The following is a 25,181-nucleotide window of genomic DNA, read 5'->3' on the forward strand; positions in this document are numbered from 1 at the left end:
TCGGACTCCGATTTCATTGTAAAATATACATAAAATATGATGAAAAGTGTCTAAATTTCAAAGTGTCTTAAATGTGCTAGTAGCTGTCTTGTGACCTCCTTCCAGTATTTTTTCTGATTAGACTTTTTTTTTTAAGAAAATATATTTATAATATACATCATCACTATTTTTAGGATGGTGAGTCTTCAATAAGGAATGCTGCATCCTTTTCTTTGCGGTCACCACAGTCAGTGTGCTCTCCAGCTGGAAGCGATGGAACACCTAAAGGTACTCTTGTAGCTAAAAAAGGTTGTTTGTATGTATGTATGTATGTATGAGTTTATTTCCCAATGATAAAAGACCAGTGAATTTATAAGCTATATAGTTTGATCTAACTAGCATTTTATGTTCAGATAAAATCGCAGAAGTTACATACAGATAATGATATTTTTAATTACAATTTTATTTTGGTCCCCCTTTAACTGGAAACCTGAGAAGGACCAAAACTTGACTTACTATATTTTAAAACAGACTACTGTGGAAGAAGCAAGATCGTGAACCCTGTACATGTTGAGGATTAAACTGTATTAGAACAATTTCCATTGTTCTATGGTTCAAACACATCACTGAGTTATTGATTTCTTTATATTTATGAAAGTATCATAACATAAAACAGTTATTGCATTAATTGCAATGGGAGACATTGAGGTAATGTAAGGAATTTAAAAACACCATTTAATATCTACTGTGGATGTGTCCTAAATATATTAGCTGGATAGAAAAAGTAGCAGGGCAGTTTAGTAAGATAATTTAAAAAAACCTAAAAGTAGTTCTTTATACCAAGCTCTAGAACGTGTGTGGTTTGTGGGGGTGGGTGGGTGTGCGCGTGCGCATGTTTGCTTGTTTTTTCCCCTGAGTGCCTCCTTACCATTTTATAGCAGTAATTGACTGAGACTCGGTGAATGGAGTACACAATTCTTGTGTATGGCAGAGGATCCAAAGCTATGCATATACTTAATAACTCAAATGCCACAATACTAAAAAGGGGCAAAAATACTTTTTCCTGCCATACCACTGGAAGATAAAAAAAAATACAATGTTTTCTAGATGGCTCAGTGAGAGAGCAAGAGAGAACTGAGACAAAGGATAGGGGTAGAGAAGGGAGGCAGAAGATTGCTAAAATGATTTTTGCAGTTCATTGTATTATATAGCTATCCTATGAAAGATGAAGCTGGAAGGAAGATGGGTGGAACCCCTGGTGGGAAAAGTTGTGACTGAAGACTGGCAGGTTGGAGTAAAGAATTTATGAAGTCTTGTGCTGGGTTGTGTAGGTGGCAAAAGAAAAATTTTAGTTGCTGCCATTATAGCATCCACAAAGTCTTGATCAGTATAGGTGTTCCAGTTAATAAACAGTTTGGTGAATCTAGACTACCTCACCTCAAACACAGTTGTCACCCACCTTGAAAATTTTTCAGCCAACTTGTAAGATTGCTTGGACTTGGACTGGTTGTGGCAGAAGCATAGCAGTGGTGGACCAGTTGGTGTGAATTACTATGGTTCTGGAAATATTGGAGGCATTTCGGGCTCTAACCTTTATATTGGATCCATCCACCTATTGTTTGCTGAAGTCCAAAAGGGAGGTATTGAGTTATTGATGGAGGCCAAAATGCCAGCATCTCTTAGCGTAGTTATTATTAAATCTTTGATCAAGAGATTATTTTTGATGTCAAGAATCTCAGCAAATACCGCCCTGTCTCTTATCTCCCTTGTAGAGAATCTTACTGAGGTGGTTTGAAATAGTTCTAATAATTGAGTTCTCAGACCACTTGATGCATGACCGTCTGTTTTTTAGGCCTAGATGTGGTAGGGAGACAGCTTAGTTGCATTGACCAGTTTCCTCTTGGTGATGAATGAACATCTAGTGTCTCTGCTGATTACTTTAGATCTCTTAGCTGTCTGTGATATTGACCCATGAAAATATTGTTGACAAGCCTGCAAATAACAGAAGAAATTGGTATTGAAAGAAAATTGTTTCCTCCGTGGAGGACCTAAGGGGTGGTCCTTGGACTTTTGCTCATCAGAGAGATTACATGCAAGGTACCATAGGGTTTCCAGGTTCTCAGCCCTCTGGTTCAACATGTGAGGCCTTTAGGGAAGATATTGTAGATATTGAGCTTCTATGATTTCAAAATATAGATAACCCTGAGACTTTTTGTGTATTTAGTTAGACTTGAAGAGTGTGATTGCTCAGTGTTTAATTATGATAAGCACTATTTGGCTGACACAGAATTTGAATAGGGAAAAGGTAATGTTTTAGACTGGAGAAAACTCCTGCAAGAAATGACGGAAGTTATATCTGCTGTCTTGATTGAGTTTGCCTGTATTTTTTAATAGAGTGAAAAATACCCTTACTCTGGGATGTTTGGCTGCACCTCTCTTCTTACAAATACCAAAGACAGCTCTGATTTGTCTATAAGTTTCCAAGGCTTAGGCATGCCTATTCTGCCTTCAATTTAGGTTCTGTCTCTCCAATCATGCAAACAGAGCAATGGCTTAGTATTCCTATGGTTCCTGTTACCAAATCTTCTTTTAAAGCCAAATTTTGGGACAGTGGATCATTCCCCAAGTAGGACTACTCATTCAGCTCCATCCCTTCATTATTCTCCTCTTTTCCATCATGGCAGAGCCAAACAAAAAGTGCTCCATCTGCTAAGAGATCTTTTCTGGAGCTACAAAAGGGGAACCCTGCCACAATTGTTCCCCTTTGTCTGCATACCTCACTGTGCCAAGAGAAGGGGTTCGGAGTCTGGATGATTTGTTTGGGCCGCATATTCCACCCATGCCAGCCAAGAAACAAATGGAGACATCTTTGCAAGGGTTCTCTTAAGCAACAAAACTTGATAAACAAGACTGTGCTTATCAGTCAATAATGTTGCAGGGTTACATTGAAAAATCTCCCCAAAACTTCTGTAAATCCTTCTCTAAAGAGTACCAAACCAGGATCTTCATAAAAAGTAACAATAATGGTGACATCTAGATCTTTATATAGTATTTTTATTCATAGATTCTCAGTATTTTGCCAAGGAGTGGGTATGTGGGTTATTTGCCAACTGATCTGGCATCTTTTCTGATCTTCCCTCAGGAAGATCTGAGATCTCTTCAGGATTGTTCCCCTACACTTCCTCTCCAGTTATATATTGGATGATAAATAATACCAGGGCTCATGACACGTCTCCACGGACTGTGATCCAGAAAAGAATATCGGAGAAGAAAAGAGTAGTCTGTTATATTATTACCCTCCCCCACAAAAGGGAAAATAACCTCCGAACCAAAAAGAATTTTTTAAAAAAGCCGAAAGCATTCTTGATTCTCATATCTATCCACAAATTCTAGTTCTTTCAACAAAGAAACTTCTGAGCATAACAGCTTCAAGCCAGGAAGCATTTGCCGTCATATGTGAAATCATGGGAGGACAGTGGTGGCCACCTCTGCAGAAAAGGCTAATATCATTCTATATTAAGAGGAATATCATGAGTAAGGCATGGGAGGTAATTCTTCCACTCTACTTGGCACTGGTAAGGCCTCAGCTGGAATACTTTGTCCAATTCTGGGTATCACACTTTAGGAAAGATGTGAATGAACTGGAGAGAGTCTAGAGGAGCGCCTCAGAAATTATGGAAATTTTAGAAAATCAGACCTATAAGCAAAGGTTAAAAAGTTGAGTGTGTTTAGTGTTGAGCAAAGAAGACTGAGTGGAGGACCTGTTAAGTCTTTAAATATGTTAAGGGCTGTTATAAAGAGGACAGTGATTGGTTGTCCATATCCTCTGAAGGTAGGACAAGAAGTAGCAGCAAGGCAGATTTAGGTTAGATATTAGGAAAAAGTTCCTAACTATAAGGTTAGTTAAGTACTGGGGTAGCTTACCAAAAGAAGTTGTGGAATCCCCATCACTGGAGATTTTTACGAGCGGATTAGACAAACACCTGTCAGGGATGGTCTAGATATCCTGATCCTGTTTCAACATGAGGGGATAGACTAAGCGACTTCTCAGGGGTCCGTTTAGGACTACTTTTCTATCACTCTGTAATTCTCAGGGACAGCTGTATGGGAAATAAAAGCCCCATGGCACAGACGCAGGTGGTCCAGGTCAGCTGCCTCTGGCTCACAAGGCTTGGGCTGTGGGGCTAAAAATTGCTGTGTAGACGTTTGGTCTCAGGCTGGAGCCTGAGCTCTGGGATCCTCCACCCTCAGAGACCTGGAGTTCAAGCTCCAGGCTGAGCCTGAATGTCTACACAGCAATTTTTTGGCACCAGAGCCTGAGCCCTATGAGCCCAGCTGGCCAGATGTGGGTTTTTACCCCCTGTGCAGACATACCCTCAGTAAGCAACTCAGAGTACCCTGTTCAGACTCCAGGCTGATATACTTAAAGAAGAGAATCCCTGAACCGTCGTCGATCACCTCACCATGAGTCAAGGTAGACACACAAAATGAGAGTCCTTCCAATGCAGCAAAGTTTTGATAACTTTCTGGAACTGATGTCCAGTGTGCCACAGGTTGTCCATCTTTATCTGTAGGTCATAGGTCTGATGGGCTCCATGCATAGAGATTACTCTATTGGCCAAATGGCATGCGAGAGTGCTTAAAGGTTTCCACTCGAGTGCTAGAAACTATTCTCAGTAGGAGATGCAATGTAAGGTGAAGGTATCATCCAGAGTGATCCATTCCCTCTGTTTCCTCTGAAAAAGGAATCTGACTGATGGTAGGATTCCCCCCTCTGCGATCTGAATCCTAAATCCCTGATGTCTTTCAGAGTGTGGGATCAGACCCAGGGCATCATAACAAAGAGAATATGATGAAAAGTCAGACTCCAGAGCATCCACATCTTAGAGTGAGAATGATCAAGGTGGCTCTTCCAGGATAATCTGAGAAAGAAACATACTGTGTGGTTCAGTTAGTAAATGTGACAACCATTCTACAAGTGTATCATCAAGAGGTAGGAACAAGACATTTAATTTAAATGCCAAAGTGAAGTAGATTGTCTCCCAGGCAGAAGCTCATCTAATTTCTGCTCGGGTGATTGACCCAAAAGGATTGCTGAACAAAAAACCTGCCTGGCTAAGCCATCAGAGATAGACTGCTAATAATGGTTCCTGAACCTGCATGTATTCAAGCTCGTATTTAGAGAGGCTTAGCTCAGTTCGACCTAAGCCTTAGCTGAGACGCCCCTTAATGGGATATGTTAATGTTCAGTTGTAATGCAAAAGACAAGGCGAGGAAAATAGACTGAAGATCACTGGGAAAAGATGGTCTGGCTCACAGATTTCCAAATCGGCTTCTCTAAAACTCTTCTCACTCTCTTCCTATTTTTTGCTACTAGGAAGAATGATTAAGAAGATATAGAAAGGATGCTGCAGCTGTCATCGTTACCCCAGACTGGCCATGAAGGGCATGGGACTCAAATGTTTTGGAGATATTGCACAGGCTTCCTTTTATTCTCCCCAGCAGGATGTCCTGTTTTAGGACCTGCTTCTGCATCACATCCCACATTACTCGAGTCTGATTGTTTAGTTATTGGGCAGCAAGTCCTAAATAAGGTTGGATACCCCTTCTAAAGTAATGGAGGGTCTCTTAGCCTCACATAAGCCTTGCACCCTCTCAGCCTACTCAAGAGTTTGGACAAAATTCTCCTATTTGTACTAAGAAAGATCAACTGGATGAAATCAGGCTTTCCCATTTGCTGAATGTCTTACAGGATGGCTACACTTGGACCTAAAGACCAACACCACCATTGCTTCTTGTGTCTCAGCACTAAAGACTGTTATAAAATCAGTCTCATCCAAGTCTCTCGTAGATCACCCCATAGTATCAGAGTTTATTATAGCAGCACTCTTATGTAAACCAAACCTATCCTCCCTACTTGGGATCTTCACCTATCCATTCAAGCAGATGATATCTAATTCACTGTATTTCCTTGCTATGAAAACATTCTTCCTCATCATAATCACGTTAGCAAGAAATGTCTCCAGAAATCTTTGCTCTTATGGCATGAGCCTTATTATATTTTTCCTAAGGGCCAGGTTGCTCATCATGCTTCCGAGTTATTCCAACGTTAAACATATGCTTCCTAACATAACAGGAGATCATTTTGCTTGAAACCTCAACATGCAAAAGAGCATGGCATATGCTGCTTGTAAGAAGAGCTGGTAAATTGTATCTTAGTAGAACCAGTCAGTTCAGGAAAACCTCCTCTTTATTCATTTATTTTCACCCTAGATGCCTAGGCTTGACAGCTTCTAAATCCTTCTTAGCCAGGTGGCATTGCCAGACATACACAGCTGAGAATAAACCAGTCCTAGAAGGAATCAGAGCCTATTTAATATGCTCAGTGGTAGCATCCTGGGATAGGACATCAGATATCGTAAAGGAAATCTGTACTTTTCCACCTGGTCACCTACACCTTTATAAAACTCTGTTAGCTACTAATGTCATTCCTGTATACACAAAAAGAAAAGGAGTACTTGTGGCACCTTAGAGACTAACAAATATATTTATTTATCCTTCACCAGGAAGGTGCTCCAAATGATGGTCCCAAAAATAGTTATATATGTTCCTTTTTAGGGAAGGGGAAACTCTTGTTTATTCTTTCTTCTCCCTCACTATTAATTTTTCCTTACTGCTTGCTAGATCCCAAATGTGGTGGTAAAGTCAGAATCCAGAATGAAAGAAATTGATTATTTTTCTGGGAATAATCTCACCACCCAGTTCACCTCATCTGAGATCCTTTGGCCTCTTCAGGCTACTCTTAAATAGAAAAAGCCTGATTCTCTATTGCCCTATACCTTATGTATATGTCATGCCCCAGAGCAAAGTAAGCGCAGAATGGTACTGTTTTACACTCACTTTGCACTAGTATAAATACTTTATAAGGTGAAAGGCAATGGACAATCAGGCTTTTAATGTCATTGAATAAGACATAATTGTTAAGAATAAGAATTGAGTGTTCCAGTACAGCTTTAGAAATACTCATTTGGATCGAGAATAGAAGTGTATGTGGGGAATGGAGGCAAGCATGTAAGCTCTTTGGACAAGTTTGTGACATCTCTGGTATTTGCCAAAAGAGAAATACAGTCCTTATGACCTGTTGTGGGAGAGGGTCATTACCGGAAAGGAAATAATCAGGTAATAGATTTTCTCCTATATGCTGTAGTAAACTAATCTTGTAGGTTCTGGAATATTTACACTTGAGGTCAAAAGGATCTCAAGTTATATATCACAGGAATTGAAGTCAGTGGTGGAAGGCAGAATGAGAGACAGCCTCGGCAGAAGCCAGGATTTTGGCTTGGGGGATGAAGATGTGGGCTGATTGGAGAAATGCTGGATTGAATAGCTGCAAGATTTTTAGAGTCTGGATGTGAGGAGAAAGGGAATCAAAGATAATTTCATGGTTGCAGGCTTTAGTGGGAGAGAGGTTAGTGTAAGTGATAGTCGTGATGAGGAAAGGAAAAAAGGATTAGGGTAAAATAAATCCAATTTATGACATGTTTAGCGTAAAGAGGTTGTAGGACATCTGTCAGGATGCACTGGAGAAAAAACAAGGCACAAGAGCTTGGACAAAGGAAAAGAGGACATTTGTGGAGAGAGCTTTTAATTGAATGTTATACCACAGTTGTACCTCCATTTTGTCACTGTTAGATCCATGTGTTGCAATGTGCTGTCCTTGGAGCTACTTGGAAAATCAATCAGAAACTTCATCTGCAGAATAAGGCTTTGTCCTTACTTAGTGGTGTCTCTTGCATAGATCATATTACAATTGCAGTCTGTCTTCCAATTCATTTGAATGCAGTTCAAGGCGTTAACCAATAAATGTCTAAGTGGTTGAATTGTAGCTACCTTAGCTACTGCCCCTCTCCTCAAGTGCTATCATGGTATCATTAGAAAAGCTTAAGATAATAGCCCCCATGTTTAATCTAGAGGAGGCTTGATAGCAGGGTATTTTTTAGCGAGGGGCCATTTGTGCCCTTCACTTCTCCACACCATCACTCCCACAATGGACCAACAGAGCTCAAATTGTTGACCTTTGCAAAGTTTATCTATTTTCCTAGGCTTTTTGTGGAACAGAGAGTTAAGGGAGCTTGCACTATTTGAAGATGAAGAGGTTTTTTAAATTTGTGATGAATTCGGGAGGTGTGTATGTGAACATTATCCTCTTTTTTTAAAGTTCCTGTTTGTAAAATACATGTAAATGTGCTCAAAACTTGGGATGAATGCATTTTAGAAAGAAAAGTAAATAAGTTGGGAGATGGGGAAAAAAAGAACAGACGAAGAAAGGTAATGGTGGAAACAATATCCTCAGTCATCTGTGGACAGAAGCATTGCCTCTAGGTAAACTGACTAAGTGCTCCCCTAAAGTAGGAAAGTTGCGAAAGAAAAAGAGTAAAGGAAGGCCATTTTTATTTTGCTTTTGAAATGCTTCCTAACTTCATCTTTCCAAGAACATTTTTAAGTAGGGAGTCTTCTGTGACCTGTGGATGTGTTCAGATTTCATTTTATTGCATTTGGAAATGCATAGATATAGTGACTATTGTCTGTCTATAGCTCATCATTAAATTTTCATCACTGGACCCCACGAGAATCTGTGGAGCCTTCAACCCTTCCTTTTCCCATAGACCAGGTTACCTTTTCATTAACCTAAATCTTTAATTGTTGATGTCCTGGCCTGAACTTATAAGTGCTGTGTGAAAAGTTTTGGCCGTCTTCACTAGAATGGTACTTTCTCCACTACATGTGGATTGCTAAAATAAATTGCTAGGAGATATGGGCATCCTTTGCTGCAACTATCTGTATTACATCTGACTTTAGGATGTTCTTCATCATGCATCTTATTTATATACATACTCTTTGTAAGCACAGCTATTTGTAGAAATACACATTATAAATAGTTTAGGGTATATTTAGTGTGTTTTTATATAAACTGTGAAACACCATAACTGTTCAGTTTTTCTGAATTATTATTCTAGGATCAAGACCACCTTTAATCGTACAATCTCAGCCTCCACCTTATTCATCACCTAGAGATGTACCCCCAGACATATTATTAGATTCTCCAGAAAGAAAGCAAAAGAAACAAAAGAAAATGAAGTTAGGCAAGGATGAAAAAGACCAGACTGAAAAAGCTGCAATGTATGATATCATTAGTTCTCCTTCCAAGGACTCCACTAAACTTACGTTAAGACTCTCTCGTGTAAGATCTTCAGATATGGACCAGCAGGACGATATGCTTTCTGGTTTGGAAAACAGTAATGTGTCAGAGGGTGATATTCCTTTTAATGTGCAGTATCCAGGACAGACTTCTAAAACACCCATTACTCCACAGGATGTTAATCGCCCACTAAATGCTGCTCAATGTTTGCCTCAGCATGAACAGACAGCATTCCTTCAGGCACAACAAGTGCCTGTTTTACAACAGAACACTTCAGTTACTGCAAAACAACCTCAAACTCCTGTGGTACAGACACAGCAACAGATTTCACAACAAGGAACTATAACGCCATATGATGAAGTAGAGTTGGATGCATTGGCTGAAATTGAGCGGATAGAACGTGAATCAGCTATTGAAAGGGAGCGATTTTCAAAAGAAGTCCAAGATAAAGGTAAAAGGATTGTGTATATATCCTATTTCCCATCATCACATAGTTCTGTTCTGTTCCGTATAGGTTCTTATACTGCCATCATTTTTGTTGTCCAAAATGAACTGTGACCTTTAATGTGTGTAATATCTGGTATTACTTTGCTTGCAATACTTAAAATCTGGAGAATGAAGTTGTTAGGTTTTTTAATTTGGGTTCATAAAAAATAAAAGTTAAATTATTCATAAACTACTCTTAATTTTGAGCCATGACATTAGATCAGGATAGAGTGAACATTGCTTGTGATGTTACTTGAATTCTGACAGACAGTACCACACAATTACATTGATGAATGGAATCAGTTTCTAATAGATATTAAATAACTGATCAATTAGTTGATGAAAGAGACACTTCCCTTGTGCACTAGTTTACTGACCATACAGTATAAACATCTTTTTTTGAAATTACAATAGAATGCCTACACCACTTCTGTTTTTATAACCAGTCATATCTAACATGAAAGGTATATTGGATCAGAATTGTACAGCTTTTTTTAAAAAGGCAATGTATGATTGGATAATATATACTTCTACATTGCTTTAGTTTTTGATCAACTGAACACCATTGTTTATCTGTAAATTACATATTCCATTGAACCTCTATATTCAGTACCTACTCATCATACTTGTGTTCAGAGGTTCTCAACCTTTTTCTTTCTGAGGCTTTTCTTCCCCCATATACTATAAAAATTCCATGGCCCACATGTGCCACAACAACTAGTTTTCTGCATATAAAAGCCAGGGATGGTGTTAGGGGGTAGCAAGCATTGCCCGGGGAAGCTACATTGCTCAGGCTTCGTCTTAAGCCCTGGGTGGCGTGGCTCAGGGCCCTGAGCTTCAGCCCCATGCAGAGGGGCTTTGGCTTTCTGCCCTGGGCCCCAGGGAGTCTAACCCTGGCCATGCTTGGCGGACCCTCAGGGTCCCCGGGCCCCTGGTTGAGAATCACTGCTCTACGCCGTAGAGGCTAGACTAACCTTTGGAGTTTTCCTTTTCTCTTTTTATTTAAATATCTATGTCTAAAGCCTGCCCTCCATAGATGCCTTTTCAGGGTGATCCTTTCTTGATCCTATTTTACATTTCTGATCATGTTAACCAGTTTGAAGGTCATTTGCTATGAAGTTATAACAGTGGAATAAAACCCCACCTCCAGAAATTGAAAACGGGGGGGGGGGGAGTGTTTGTGTGTTACGTGAAAAAGGCATGTTAAATGAGAATGGGTAAACCTTAGTTTTGTTTAAAGGCAGCCTGTATACTATCTGTTGTTTAACTTCTGAGAGAAAATCTTTTTAAGTCTGATGCTAATTTAGCAGAGGTGTCAGAGAAAAGCCTTGCTGAAGTTAAACAGGGCAATTTCTGACTTGATAATGCAGTTGCAACTGAACATGTATGAACCAACATCTGGACTGGGCTCTATTTTAGTTGGCACCAAATTTGGGTATTAATAAATGCAGCCTTAATCACCCATCCAGAGAGAGCACAAGTTTTTCCCTTATTTAGACCAAAAATTCTGTTAAATAAGTCACAACATGTTTCTAACCCAAATTTTAATATTTATAACTGGAATTAGTAAAATTTTTAAAAAAATTTTATTTGGTGATAAATTTGAGTCTTGTCACGTTACATTATGCATCATTTCATATAATCCGTTTATGGAGACAAATATGTTGTCTCTTCAAATGTATCCCCTCTTAATCTGATTTTAATATACTTTTGATGGAAGGAAATGCTTTTCTGAATGGCTAAACTGCTATACTACTTCTACTAATAATTAACTTGATTTAAAAGTGCTTTCAATTTATTTCCTAACCCTTTGTTTCTTCAAGAATTGTCTCTGTAGATCCCAGCTCTTGGGATGTTCTCCAAGGCCTTTAACTGAGAACCATCTAGAAAAGCAGTGTCTTTTGGGGTTGCATAACCACCCTTCTGCAGCACTCAGATATTCGGCGCAAGATTGTAAAAGGGGATTCATAGACCAAACCACTCTGTTAGTACCTCATTGTGGGTCATTGTGGGTACTGAACCATCTTAGTGCTCCTGTCTCTTTGCACTGTAATTTTTTTGTGCATACTTTAGTTTTTAAAAAAAAGTGTAGCTTTGTTCTTTACTTAATTTTTCTGATAACTTTTCTGCCATTGCGTGTAAAAATTTGAGTGTTACATCCTTAAGGTGGTGCGACCTGACTTCAGTCAGTGCAGATGGTTGTCCTAGGTTTTTCTGGCTTGTTCTTGGCTCTAGTTCTCTCCTCCTGATTTTGTATGGCTGACAAGAACGAGTGCACAGGCTTTAATTGGTCCCATACTGCAAAGTCAAGATGTTCACTACAGACAGATGCATCCAGTGTTTCCTATTCTTGAGAGTGGGTCATTCCTCAGAGGCTGCTCTGAGTTTTATGGCTTATCTTTCAGGATAAGGAACATGAGCAAAAGTGTATTTGGTGCATAGTCCTTGAAGAGTAGCTTCTGATCTCAGCCTGCTGGTTCTAGAACCATCAATGGCTTCTTTTATATGATCACCTTCAGGAACCATTGAAAGGTTGGTGGTCTTTCCCAAGGCTTCCTCAGCTATGGAGTCCTTTGGGGTTATGATGTCTCTACAGCACTGTACTTTCTCAGAGATGCACTCTAAGGCTTCTCACAGCCATAGTCTAAACTTCAAGGCTTTTGGTGCATGTGAACATGTTCTTTCTACGGGTGTTGAATCATTCTGGAGAAGAGGAGGAACTCTCCTGGGGATTCTTTTCAGAACTGGCATGAATGATGCTCTTTAGAAAGAAATGCTATGATTCTTGAGATTGGTTGGTACATATGAGGGATGGGGATCTGTAGACTTTGGAGATTATGGTGCCGTCCTCACTGAGTGCCTCAATTCCAATACCTCTATATTTAGCTCCCTCAGAACAAAGCTGCTTCAAATTGAGTGGAGACCTCAACTCTGATGATGGCACTGGAGCAGCATACTATGCAAATACCTCCTTCTCTGGGCTGTGCCAAATCTTTCTGGAATAAAGAAGAAAAAGGGAGATTATCAGGGCACAGATTGCTGCTCTAAGAACTGACATGGTTGACCTTAGCTTCGTCAGATGTGAGTAGGAAGCATCACCCTGATACAGTGCCCCAAATCGAAAAGCTCTTCTGGGATCCATTTAATTATTTTGTCCTTATGGTCATTTGGACCTTCATTTACATGACCCTTTTTGTAGTCTTTCCATCATGACCAAAAGGTACTGAGGAGTTTGGTAAAATGTGTAATTTTTTCTTTGCCTGCTCTTGGGAAGAACAAGCCATCATCTCCTTCTCCTCTTCCACTTAGGGAATCATTCTCTAAATTAATTAGTATTATGAATAACTTGTCTGTATTAGAAAAAAAAACTGGTGAAGATAATGGTGGCTCATCAGATTAATCCAACTTCTCTTTATCAAGTCTCAAGTGTCATTAGAAGACATAAATGGCAACATGAGTGATTCCTGAAGGATTTTGTAGGAAATGGGATCATCTTTGCATCTCTTTGAGACAAGAATTATCATGAGGTGACCCTACCCCAGATCAAGTACATGGGTAGACCTGTATATTCTAATGGGCCTCTTTATTTTGGATGGCAGACAAGACTCCCTGTTTCTACTTCTGATCAAACTCAGGAAAATCAGAAATTACAAGGATGTACCTATTTCTCATAGCTCCTACTTGGGCTCATCAATTTAAGTATTCAGACTTTCTGTACTTCTTGATGCTTCTGTTCCTCTTAATTACTTTTGAATTTTCTCTTGGGAGCACAGCCACATTCTTCATTCTGATCTTAGTCTGCTCAGAGTATTTTGTAAAATTCTGACATTGAGTGTTCTAAGGAAGTCCAGCCTTCCCTATGGACTGCACCTTGAGATGGAGAGAAAGTTTGTGTTCCAATGAGCACTCTGAGCACTCTGCCAGCAGGAGTTTTAACTCCTGACAGCACCACCCAAGCCGGACCGGTTGGAGGTTGAGCAATAGGCCAGTAATCTAACCTTGTAAAAGAGTTCAGTTATAGAAACGCATCAAGGTAGTAATTTTGGCAACCAGCATGATAGACAGGGATGGTGAACATATGTTTGTACCCTAAATGACATGTGACTGTGTGGGAAGGATGCAGATTCAGAAGAACGTGCAGGAAAGTTACAATCTAGAAAATTTCCAACAAGGAATGTTTTTTGAAGCAGAAGAGATTTTCTTTGGGTTAGATAACAATTTGGACCTTTATCAACACCAGTTCCTTAGACTTTTGACTGTCTCATTTGAAAAAAATTTGGTTTGGCTCTTGCCACTGTTAGGATGCTTATGTACGTTATTTTTGCATATGATCCTACTGTTCCAAGTTTTAATCTTCCATTTCATTATACTTTTTAAAATGCTCACTAACTCTCCAGTTGAAGAGCAGGATATATAGCGGGAGATTTAAACTTAATATTTACAACATTAATAGAGGCACCTTTAAACCTGAAAACTGCCTTTCTGAATGCTATAACCTCATCAAGGAGAATGAACTGGAAGTTTTAATGGCTGACCTTCCTTACAGGGGTTAAAAGTATCACCCCCTATTTTTACCTCAAATGGTTAATGTTTTCCCCTAGACCACATATGTTACTGTTGGAAAAAGATAACATATTCATAATATTAATAGGGCCTTACGCTACTGTTTAGAAAGAGGAAGGAAGAAAACCCATCTAGAAGTCATCTAGTTAATATATAGCTTTTAGTGAAAAATCCAAAAGGGAATCCAATTCTGTTTAGAGTTTCAAAATGCATTAGGCTTGGATTCAGATTTGCTATAATTTTGAAGGCCCTGTATTTGTAGGATTGAACACTCATTCTTTTGGATCCTAGGCAGGTTCAAAATCATTTTTATGTAATGTGTCTGTCATAAACTTATATGGAGTTACAGTTCTAGCTGTATAGAGTACTGTTCTCTAGATTCATCAATTTGGGAGAGCAGTCATGCAACTATCATTGAATTCTCAGCTCTTCTCCTGAGAGGCTACTGCACTTAATTCCCTAAACCTAGGGATCTACAGAGGCAATTCTTAAAGGAGAAAAAGATTACCTACCAGTAACTGCATTTTTCCAGTACATTGCCTCTGAAGATCCATTCTCCCCACTTCTTTGGTATCCTTGTATGGATTCTTTAAACTAATGGAAGAAATGGCTACTTGGACCCTTTTATAAATTTGCTTCCAGTGTTTCGATCTGTGAGGGGGCACTTGCATGTCCCCTGTGGGCACTTCTTTTCTAGATGGTTCCAAGCTGAAAGCAGCAGACACATACATCCCAAGAGTGTGGATATGCAGGAGCAATACACTCAAAACTACAGTTATTGGTAAGTAATATTTTTGTAATGTAACTTCTACATTAAAAAAACAACAACACAAGCAATAAGAATTAATTACTTATTAATTGTGTGTAATTTAATATTGCCTATAAATTTCATGACAAAATGTGTAGCTACAGGCAATGTACTACTGGTGTACAAAATGAACGGTAGAAGCTTAAGATCATTCTTTGTTTTCCTTTAAAAAAAAAAAAAGACATGAGTTCTTTTGTCATTTGTATACTTATCCTGTACAAAAGTAGACTCACAGATACAAGGAAGAAGTTGAAATGAGGCATTTGTGAATGCTTAAAATGGGAGGAAGATAACTTGGAGCAATATATATTTATATATCTATATATCTATAGATAGATAGATATAGATATAGATAAAATGTAGTGTCACTACAAAAAAAGAAAACAAGACAAAATAGGATGCCGAATGTATTTTGCAAGTGTGAAAGGTAAACTTTATGAAGTCTGCATTTTGTATCACTGTACACTACACTAGGTGGAGCTAGTGTCCTTATGTAGCATTGGTAATGAAAAAAGTTTGCTAGTGTCCTATTTTTATAGGAGATAGTGAGATGTTTAACATGGATGTGATTGTAATAACGTAGAAAAAAAGAATTTCAGTTTACAGAAATTAGATGTTAGTCTATCTATAAAAATTGCTTGAATTTCCCTTTTTAAAGAAGGTGAAATAACAGACTGAGCAAAGAAAACATGTGAAAACACTTCTGAATGTTTTTTTTTTTAAATAGTGTAGACCTCTAATGGCAGTGTAGACTCTTCCAAGTAGAAGTTTGTTGCAGTGTGAATCTGGTCTCTGAGGATAGTAGTAGAGTAGTATTTTAGGATATAAAATAAAATAGCTTTATTCAGACTATGGCCTAATAATAGGACTATCACTATTACCTATTGAAAGGATGGGAGAAAAGGATTTGTGACAAAAGGAATTGTCCAACAAATAATTTGTCCCTTGTTCTTTGTGCAGTCATGTGTAACAGAGAAAGTGATTATATATAGAGTTGGAGCTAAAAAAAAGTTATTGCAAGTCAAGATGAACATAGTGCTTTTGTAGTTTGTAACTGGTGGCTGAATCCACTCTGATATTAATTAACATAACATGATGTAAGCTTTGCTCATTATCAGGCAGCATAAATGTCATTGCAATTAGTTAAAGTATTTTTCGAATCGAAGGTATGATGGTGTCAGAATAAAATCAGTAATCTATCAGAGGAATGTTGGGGAGCATAAAACAATTTGGCAATAAACATTTAAGAGTTTGCCATTTACACAAGCTGGTGGATATAAACCGAGTTGTAAATCAGTCTCTCACAAGTAGTACTTGAATAAATGGTCATTATTTTTTCATTAAGGGTACTAACAGTATTTTAAACTTTTCTGTGTGTTCATTTTTTTTCAGATTTTCTTACTATTCTAAGTACAGTCTGTATGTTAGATTTTCAGGTACTTGTGGAGAATTATTCTTTTCCAGACAGTTTTACCCATTCACAAAGTGATCACATCGATGGAACCCAACATTTTCATTTTGAAAACCTATTTCTTGAGAGAGGTTAAAGTAGGTTACACATTAAACTGTTAAAATGAGAGAGATTTAGTAGGGAACTACAGTGTCTGAATGGTTTTGGAGCTTGGCTGCCAATCTTCCATAATTTTAGTCATGCAATTTTCTAGTGTACTAATGTAAATTGCCCCTGACAGTACAGAGGACCTGAAGTCTTTGAATAAATCCACAAGAAAGTCAAAATAGATAAAGAAGATGAAAGGATGATGTAACTAATGTGACTTCATGACATCTATAAGATATTCGTAAAAAGACCTACCTTAACATATTAATACAGCAGAACCATTGAAGGTACCCACAATTCTGCTAAAATGAAGGGCAGGAACAATACCAGTTTCTTTCTTTTGGTCCCTATCTTTCCACGGGTATTTACAAAAGACCCTTGTCAACATGATTCTCTTGGAGAACAGAACATGTATGTCTAACCATTCGATTCCTCTCTGTCTAAAGTCATGTAAGAATTCATGGCAACTATATCATATCTGGAGGAACATGGTTTCCTTTTAAAAAGGGTAAGGAGTCAGCTGCAACCTTGGAGACTTGATGACCTACAGTTGTTCTGGATACTTCCCTGGACAAAATGTTCATTTTGAAGGAGAAACTAGAAAATATTGTTTAAATGACCCAGTCACCACTCATCCAGCCACCATACTTACCGCAGGTCCTGATATGATGGTTTCCTTTGTGGACACCGTTCATTTGGCACTGCTGTCTTGCAAACCTGGCAAACAAGTAGATGAAGAATATTCATGCTGGTTCCAATTGAAATGTCCCTTTGCTAGTGGGCATACCCTCAAATATTGGACAAACAATAGTTTCCAAGAATGAAGGGTGCATTTGAACTCTGGGGTGGCTCTAGTGATATTGGTTCAAGGATGAGAAAGGAGCCTTAATTGACAGGAAATCTGAGCCATCAGATTAGCCTTCCCTCATTTCCAACATCCTCTCCTGATCATGTGCTGATCCTCACAGAAAATACCACCACCATAGCCTATGTAATTTCACAAGAGGCTAAAAAATGTTTTTGACTCCATAGAGAAATGACGTTGATAATGTCTTGGAAAAAAAACCTCTCTCTTTCCCCTCAGGGCACTTTATAGAAAGAGAACATCACATCCTTTCTTTGCTCAGCAGGAAAGATACATGCCCAGGAGAATGTAGCTGGATCAAGCAGTTCTTCAGACTTTGTTGTATTTGTTTGTATAGTAACAGTACAAAAAATGGAGCAGTGCTTGAAAAGAAAAAAAACCTGGAAGTAGAGAAGTTGGATGCCATACCTCTAAGATGGTCAAAGGACTCAGCTGTGGCTTCCCACTTACTCCACTGGTTGCAAAGAAGCAGGCCACAGAGACTGACTGCAGTTTATTGGTCCCACAGGTCCTGGCTGTCATTTGATTTATAACCTGTAACCACCACTCAGACTGAGACACGGTCTTGTTCTGCACCAGAACCTGGATCTATGAAATATTAGTCTCTATGATATGCTAGTCAAGTACTAGATATGCTACCACCATTGCAGCAAAAATAATAATAAAAAAATCTATGGATCTAAGTAGCTGAAGTTTGAACACCAAAGTTACAAAAGATGCATAAAATCAGTCTTCTAAGATGAAGGATGTTTTTGAATTCCTTCAAATTTTTTTTGGTGTTTTCATGGATCTCCAGAGTAGTGACTTAAGAAGGCATGATCTCCTTTGATTTATTGTCCGTATGGGTGCTCCACTACAGGTGTGTTCGCACACCTATGCACTTTCATACAGAAATTTTTTTTGTCAGGGAGGGGCAGACCCACCATTGCTCAAGTTCCTTCTCAGCCATCTATGGCTAGTGATGGATCGTCACATTGTGCACTAGCTAGCTTTCGTAGTTTCACTCCTCTGATGGTTAGAAACAGTCATCTAATTTCAATCGTAAAATTCTTGTTGGCCACTTTATATCCATTTGTTCTTGTGGCAACAACTGGTCCTTAACTTAAATAACTCTTCTCCCTCCCTGGTGTTTATCCCTCCTATGCACTTATAGAAAGCAATCATATCTCTCCAGTAGTCAATGCTGTTAATGAGAGAAGTGGACAGCATTGATCCAGATCAACCTCTCATGATACAGAACTTAAATGCTTGGACTTTTCTGGCCTTGAGAGTTACTCTTTGGCCAGTCTACAATTCAGGGTTGTCATCTATCGTGCTTTGATGGCAAAAGCGTGACTTTATTAATTACAGCAAATACTCACATTGATTATTATTTGCCTCAAGACCAGAAGAAACCATTTCAGGCTCTCCAGATGATTGCCAAAGCTTCTCTACAGGCTTCACTACATGCAGTTGACAACAAATTGTTCTTGGCAATTTATGTTATAGCTTTGCATCAAACTGTGTCTGACATCCTCTGATCTCCCCACAGAGGTCCAAAATACAGTGGAGGATCTTCCTTTCAAAGAGCCCAAGCTCTTCAATGATGCAACAGACAAATCCCTTCACTCATTGAAGAATCTCTTGGCATCTACATCCCTCCAATAAAGAGAAATATAATAAGTTGCAGACAGCCCAATGGTCTTGCCCACTTAAGTGTCAACCCCTGCAAAGACTAGTTGGAACCATATGCGAAGAGCTCCAGATTCCACACAAAGGGGCCGTCATCTGTGTTACTTCAGTTGGTGACTTTTCCCAAGCAGCTATTTTGATCCTTTGGTTTGAGTGTCATGAATCTCCCAATATTTTGGATATTACACAGCACCACAGAGTGAATGAAGGGATGCCAGATTTCTACCTAAGGACAATTGAAATGAGCTTCAGGGTGCATTTTAGAATGTTACAAAACTTATGGAGTGCATCCCCCCACCTAGGATGAGTGCTCACTCTATTAGGGCACAATACACCTCTCTAGCCATACTTAAGAACATACTAATTGCAGATGGTTGTCTGTGCATATTTTCCAAGCACTATGTTATCATGCATGTTTCCAGGGCAGATGCAGCCTTTGGTGAGACTGGTGTCCAGTCTGTACTGAATTTGTCTCCTCAGAATGCCCTTCCATAGTTCATGGATGGCTTTTGAGTCATCTGAAGTAGAGCTCCAATCGGGACAATAATCTGGAGGAGGAGGTTACTTGTAGAGTAACTGAGGTTCTTTGAGATGTTTTTGTCTCTATGGGTGTTCCATTACCTGCCATCCTTCCCCTCTGTGTCTGGAGTCCTTCCCCCTACACTTCATGGTTGAGAAGGAACTGAAGCAGTGGTAGGTCCATTGCTTCCTATTATACCCTCGCAGTGGAGCACAAGGATATGTAGGATGAAGATACAGATCCATGGGTATAGGGTGACCAGACTGCAAGTGTGAAATATTGGGACAGCGGGTGGGGGGTAGTAGGAGCCTGTATAAGAAAAAGACCCAAAAATCGGGATCGTCCCTATAAAATCGGGACATCTGGACCCTATATGGGTAGGGCCCTACCAAATTCACGTCTGGGGAAAAATGCATCATGGACCGTGAAATCTGGTCTTTTGTGTACTTTTTCCACTATACTATACAGATTTCATGGGGGAGACCAGAATTTCTTAAACTGGGGGTCCTGACCCAAAAGGAGGTTGCGTGGGATAGAGGGGTCGTAAAGTTATTTGTAGGCAGGTCATGGTATTGCCACCCTTACATCTGCATCTGCACTGCTGCTTGCAGAGCTGAGTTGGCAGAGAGTGGTGACTGCTGACTGAGGGCCCCGCTCTGAAGGCAGCAATGCAGAAGTAAGGGTGGCAATACCATACTGTACCATCCTTCTGTGCTGCTGCTGGCGGCGGCACTGCCTTTAGAGCTGGTCTATCACTTTCTGACTGCCTGCTGTCTGCAGCAGCGCAGAATCATAGTCTTTAAGGTCAGAAGGGACCATTATGATTGTCTAGTCTGACCTGCTGCACAATGCAGGCCACAGAATCTCACCCAGCCACTCCTGTAACAAACCCCTAACCTATGTCTGAGCTATTGAAGTCCTCAAATTATGGTTTAAAGACTTCAAGGTGCAGAGAATCATCCAGCAAGTGACCCGTACCCCATGCTGCAGAGGAAGGCGAAAAACCCCCAGAGCCTCTACCAGTCTGCCCTGGAGGAAAATTCCTTCCTGACCCCAAATATGGTGATCAGCTAAACCCTGAGCATGTGGACAAGACTCACCAGCCAGACACCCAGGAAAGAATTCTCTGTAGTAACTCAGATCCCACCCCATCTAACATCCCATCACAGGCCATTGAACATGTATACTGTTAATAGTTGAAGATCAATTAATTGCCAAAATTAAGCTCTCTCATCATATCATATCCCCTCCATAAATTTATCAAGCTTAGTCTTGAAGTCAGATATGTCATTTGCCCTCACTGCTTTCCTTGGAAGGCTGTTCTAGAACTTCACTCCTCTGATGGTTAGAAACCTTCATCTAATTTCAAGTCTAAACTTCCTGATGGCCAGTTTATATCCATTTGTTCTTGTGTCCACACTGGTACAGAGCCTAAATAATTTTTCTCCCTCTGATATATTTATAGATAGCAATCCTATCTCCTCTCAGCCTTCTTTTGGTTAGGCTAAACAAGCCAAGCTCTTTGAGTCTCCTTTCATAAAACAGGTTTTCTATTCTATTCAGCTCATCCTAGTAGCCCTTCTTTGTACCTGTTCCAGTTTGAATTCATCCTTCTTAAACATGGAAGACCAGAACTGCACACAATATTCCAGATGAGGTCTCACCAGTGTCTTGTATAAAGGTACTAACACCTCCTTATCTCTGCTGGAAATACCTCGCCTGATGCATCCCAAGACCACATTAGCTTTTTTGACGGCCATATCACATTGGTGGCTCATAGTCATCCTGTGATTGACCAATATTCCGAGGTCCTTCTCCTCCTCTGTTACTTCCAAGTGATGCATCCCCAGTTTATAACAAAAATTCTTGTTGTTAATCCCTAAATGCATGACCTTGCACTGTTCACTATTAAATTTCATCCTATTAAGATTACTTCAGTTTACAAGGTCATCCAGATCTTCCTGTATGATATCCCATGACTCCCTAAAGTTACAAAATCATGAAGTTTCAGATTTAAATATTTGAAATCATGAAATTTACACTTTTTAAAATCCCATGACCAATTTTTGACCAAAATGGACTGTGAATTTAATAGGGCCTTACCCATGGGGAATACTGACAAAAAATCTTTGATGGAAATCACACAAGTGAATGCACACACCAGAAGTAGCACCCATGGGGACAAAACATCTCTAAGAACTCCAGTTATTGTATAGATAGGTAAGCTTGCCTTTCTGCAATCCTGAGTATTTGACAGTAAGAAGCCAAGAAGGTTATTGATCCTACCTGTGACTTTTATTTATTTATTTTTTTAAATCTTGGACCCTCTGTACGTAACAGCAGGAACCTCACTTAGAGAATTTTCAGTGTAACCATAATAGTGTGATTGAGAACATTGAGTATTATTATAAAAAAGGTCACAAGTTTCTTGCAAATGAACTTTTTTGAAGTAGTTTTAATTAAAAACTAAAGTTTATATAATATTTTTTTCAAATTTGGTAGCTATAATTCTGGAAGATGGTGCTAGTTTGTAAGGCCAGGTATGGATCCATAAGAACTTCCCTGTCTCCATTCAAGGGGGAAAGGGGCTTCCTATTTTTTGACTGTCAGGCATAGAGGTTCCAAGAAAAAAATTCATAAGTACATCTGATTTCCCTACCACCACATCTCTGTGTTAGTGAGAGGGTCTTTCATCCAGCAGGTATTATTGGGTAGGAGAAGCTCAAATCTCAAAGCCTAAGGGATGTACTTGACCTACAGTAAACTAATTTTTGCTTCATTATTGTCAGATTGTGCTGATTGTTTGTTTGGACATAGGCAGAGATAAATGACAGACAAAAGCTTGTTGGAGAAGAAACAGGACACTGAATGTGTTTTGTCTCTGTAAATTTTATAATTTGGGCAGTGTCCTTAGCACTGGGTAATGGTCTGAAACAGTACTAAGTCACTTAACTTCGGCAGGTTTCAGAGTAGCAGCTGTGTTAGTCTGTATCCGCAAAAAGAAAAGGAGGACTTGTGGCACCTTAGAGACTAACAAATTTATTTGAGCATAAGCTTTCGTGAGCTCACGAAAGCTTATGCTCAAATAAATTTGTTAGTCTCTAAGGTGCCACAAGTCCTCCTTTTCTTTTAACTTTGGCAGTGGCTGCTGCTACTTCCAGCTTCTCACATTGCTGCGCTTGGGGAGGTGGAAGGTAGGCCCCCTTCCATTATAGTTTCATAGTTCCAGTGGGAAATTACTGTTAAGAGATCATGTTTGTGGACAGACAGATGCTTCTTGGGTAACTAGGTCCACTCCCAATTTGGAGATGAGACAGTCATGGATAGAGGGTGACAAAATCCATATCTGATAGGAAAGGTCTAAACTTCCTTACAAAGCCAAGATGAAAATGCAGACTTTTTCACTGCTGCTATCTGGATGTATGCAAGTGAGCTAACAAAATTCCTAGGTGGTGAACCTGGAGAAAGAGAAATTGTGAAGATATCATCTCTGCTATTTCTTCTGGTCTTTTTTCCAGCTAACAAACATCACTCTGATCCAGATCAGTTTCACGCAGCTAGCTGTCATTCATGACCCAGTCGTAGCCATATACTTGGAAAGCAAGTACTTAGGCCATCTCACTACCTTTCTTAGTATCTCCTAGTAGTATTTAATAGGTGGGCTAGCATTATAGAGTCTTGGATGAATGATCATCCAAGTCAAGCTTCTGCTCTTCTCAGGAACAAAAGAATGGTGGATGAATTTAAGAGCAACTTCTGTGCCATATTCAAGCCTAAACTCACAGTAAAAACAGCTGGGGAAGTCTGGACTAAATGGATACTAAATTATGCTAGAACTGCCTCACCACAACCTGAAATACACACTTCCTGCACCAAGAAGTTGATAGTCTAAGCAGATCTTCAACAATAATGGACCCTCCAGTCCATTCAAAAGCCATCTGCAATCACCCAGAACAAGAAGCAACTGATTCTTTCCTATGTCTGCATATTCATCTTTCCTGATTCTTTCCTATTCTTTCCTCCTTAGTCACCTTCAAAAAATGTAAGGTACAGAAGAGAATCCTAGCAATACTCCCACTTTCTCTTTTGATCGATAAGCAAGAAGACCACATGCTTGCATAAATCCAATTTTAGTGTGAGAGACTACCTACATTCCTGATTTAATAAAACCAGGACATGCTTGCTGATCCTCCTGTTGCTCATGCTGGACCCTAGGTATCCATCTGGAGATAATTGGCCAAATAGGCATACAAAGTAATCTAGTCAGGTTTCATCCACAATTTTTAAATAACTTATTATGTCTTTAAAAATATACTAGACACGTACTAAATAGAGGACTAAATCAGCTAGCTGAAGGCAGATATAGAAGAAAAGAAGGTTGGGAAGAAGCATTCGGAAGAAGCATCAATAAGGTCTAGGCAACACCTTAATCCTTATTGCAGCCTCTCAGCAACATTGAATTGGTAATCCATGGAGTGCATGAATAACGACTGCAGGTTGGGTATACATACCATATAAAACAATAAACCCCATCAACCAGTAACTCCTAACCAGAGGACATCTGTCAGAAATTACTCCTCCAACACCGGTCCCCATTCCTATTTCTCATCTTAACTTCCTTCCTGTTTAATCTGTCCTGATCTCCAGTATATACATACCCTTTTCTCTCCCCATCCACCTAATAGTTCCAGACCCAGTCCAAATGGACCTTGGTCAGTTAATGTACTTAAAAATTGGGAAACATTTTTGCCAGATTCCTAGATCAGCCACATCTGGATATGAGTAATAAGGTATGGTCTCTATTCTTTTCTAAGAAACTTGGGTAGGAATTTAATGTCAGCTCATCTTAACATTACTGAAGGTTGCAAAAGCTAGAAAGAAGATTGCCAGTCCCTTTCCATGCAAAAATTGCTTGACCACCTTCTTTGCTTGTTTGAGTCCAACTTAGACTAAATCCTCCCAGATACATTGAACACCTCTTGGCCTGTTATGACCTAGTTGAAGGTAGACCTTTTTCTCTGCAACTTCTTGTCAAGTTTGTAGGGGCTTGAAACTTCTTCAGCCTCCTGTTATAAAGCCTTCTGTGTCATGAAAAGTTATTCTGGTCTTGACAAAACGTAAGGAAAAGTTCTTTTTGAGCCACTCAGCTCTTTTGAGGTTAATTTTTTTTCATGGAAGTTCATTTTCCTAGCGTCAGTGACTTCATCCTGTGGAGTAAATGAGCTTCAGGCCCTCGTGACCTCTCTGGATGGTGAGCCCATCATCTTCCCCACATTATTCTCATGCTTTGATGCACACCTTGGGGAGGCCCTTCTCTGTACACTGGATGTGAAAATATCTTTGGAATTCTTATTTTGTGCAGTCTTAAGCGTTTAGAAATTCCAACCGTTATTTTGTTTCTTTTTAAACCAATTTGCTGGTTAATGCTGTTAACAAAAGGACCATAGCCAAGTGGACATCTGAGTACATTTCATATTGCTATCACCTGAAGTCTGGGTAAAGGGTCAGTTGACCAGAGGCAAAGTTATCACA

General features: G+C 39.4%; 1 protein-coding gene across 9 annotated transcripts in view; it reads left to right on the top strand.

Moving 5' to 3' along the window:
• The window catches only part of NIPBL (NIPBL cohesin loading factor), a 322,368-nt gene that overhangs the window by 177,509 nt on the left and 119,678 nt on the right, over positions 1-25,181 (top strand). For 8 of the 9 annotated variants that reach the window (XM_043515304.1, XM_038403810.2, XM_043515300.1 and 5 more), the window contains exons 8-9: positions 174-267; positions 8,997-9,629. In XM_043515304.1, coding sequence (XP_043371239.1) covers positions 174-267; positions 8,997-9,629 — 727 coding nt within the window. The remainder of the gene's footprint in view (positions 1-173; positions 268-8,996; positions 9,630-25,181) is intronic. The other variant, XM_043515303.1, reaches the window with a different exon arrangement.

Source organism: Dermochelys coriacea, chromosome 5 (genome assembly GCF_009764565.3).
Source record: "Dermochelys coriacea isolate rDerCor1 chromosome 5, rDerCor1.pri.v4, whole genome shotgun sequence".
Lineage (NCBI taxonomy): Eukaryota > Metazoa > Chordata > Testudines > Dermochelyidae > Dermochelys > Dermochelys coriacea.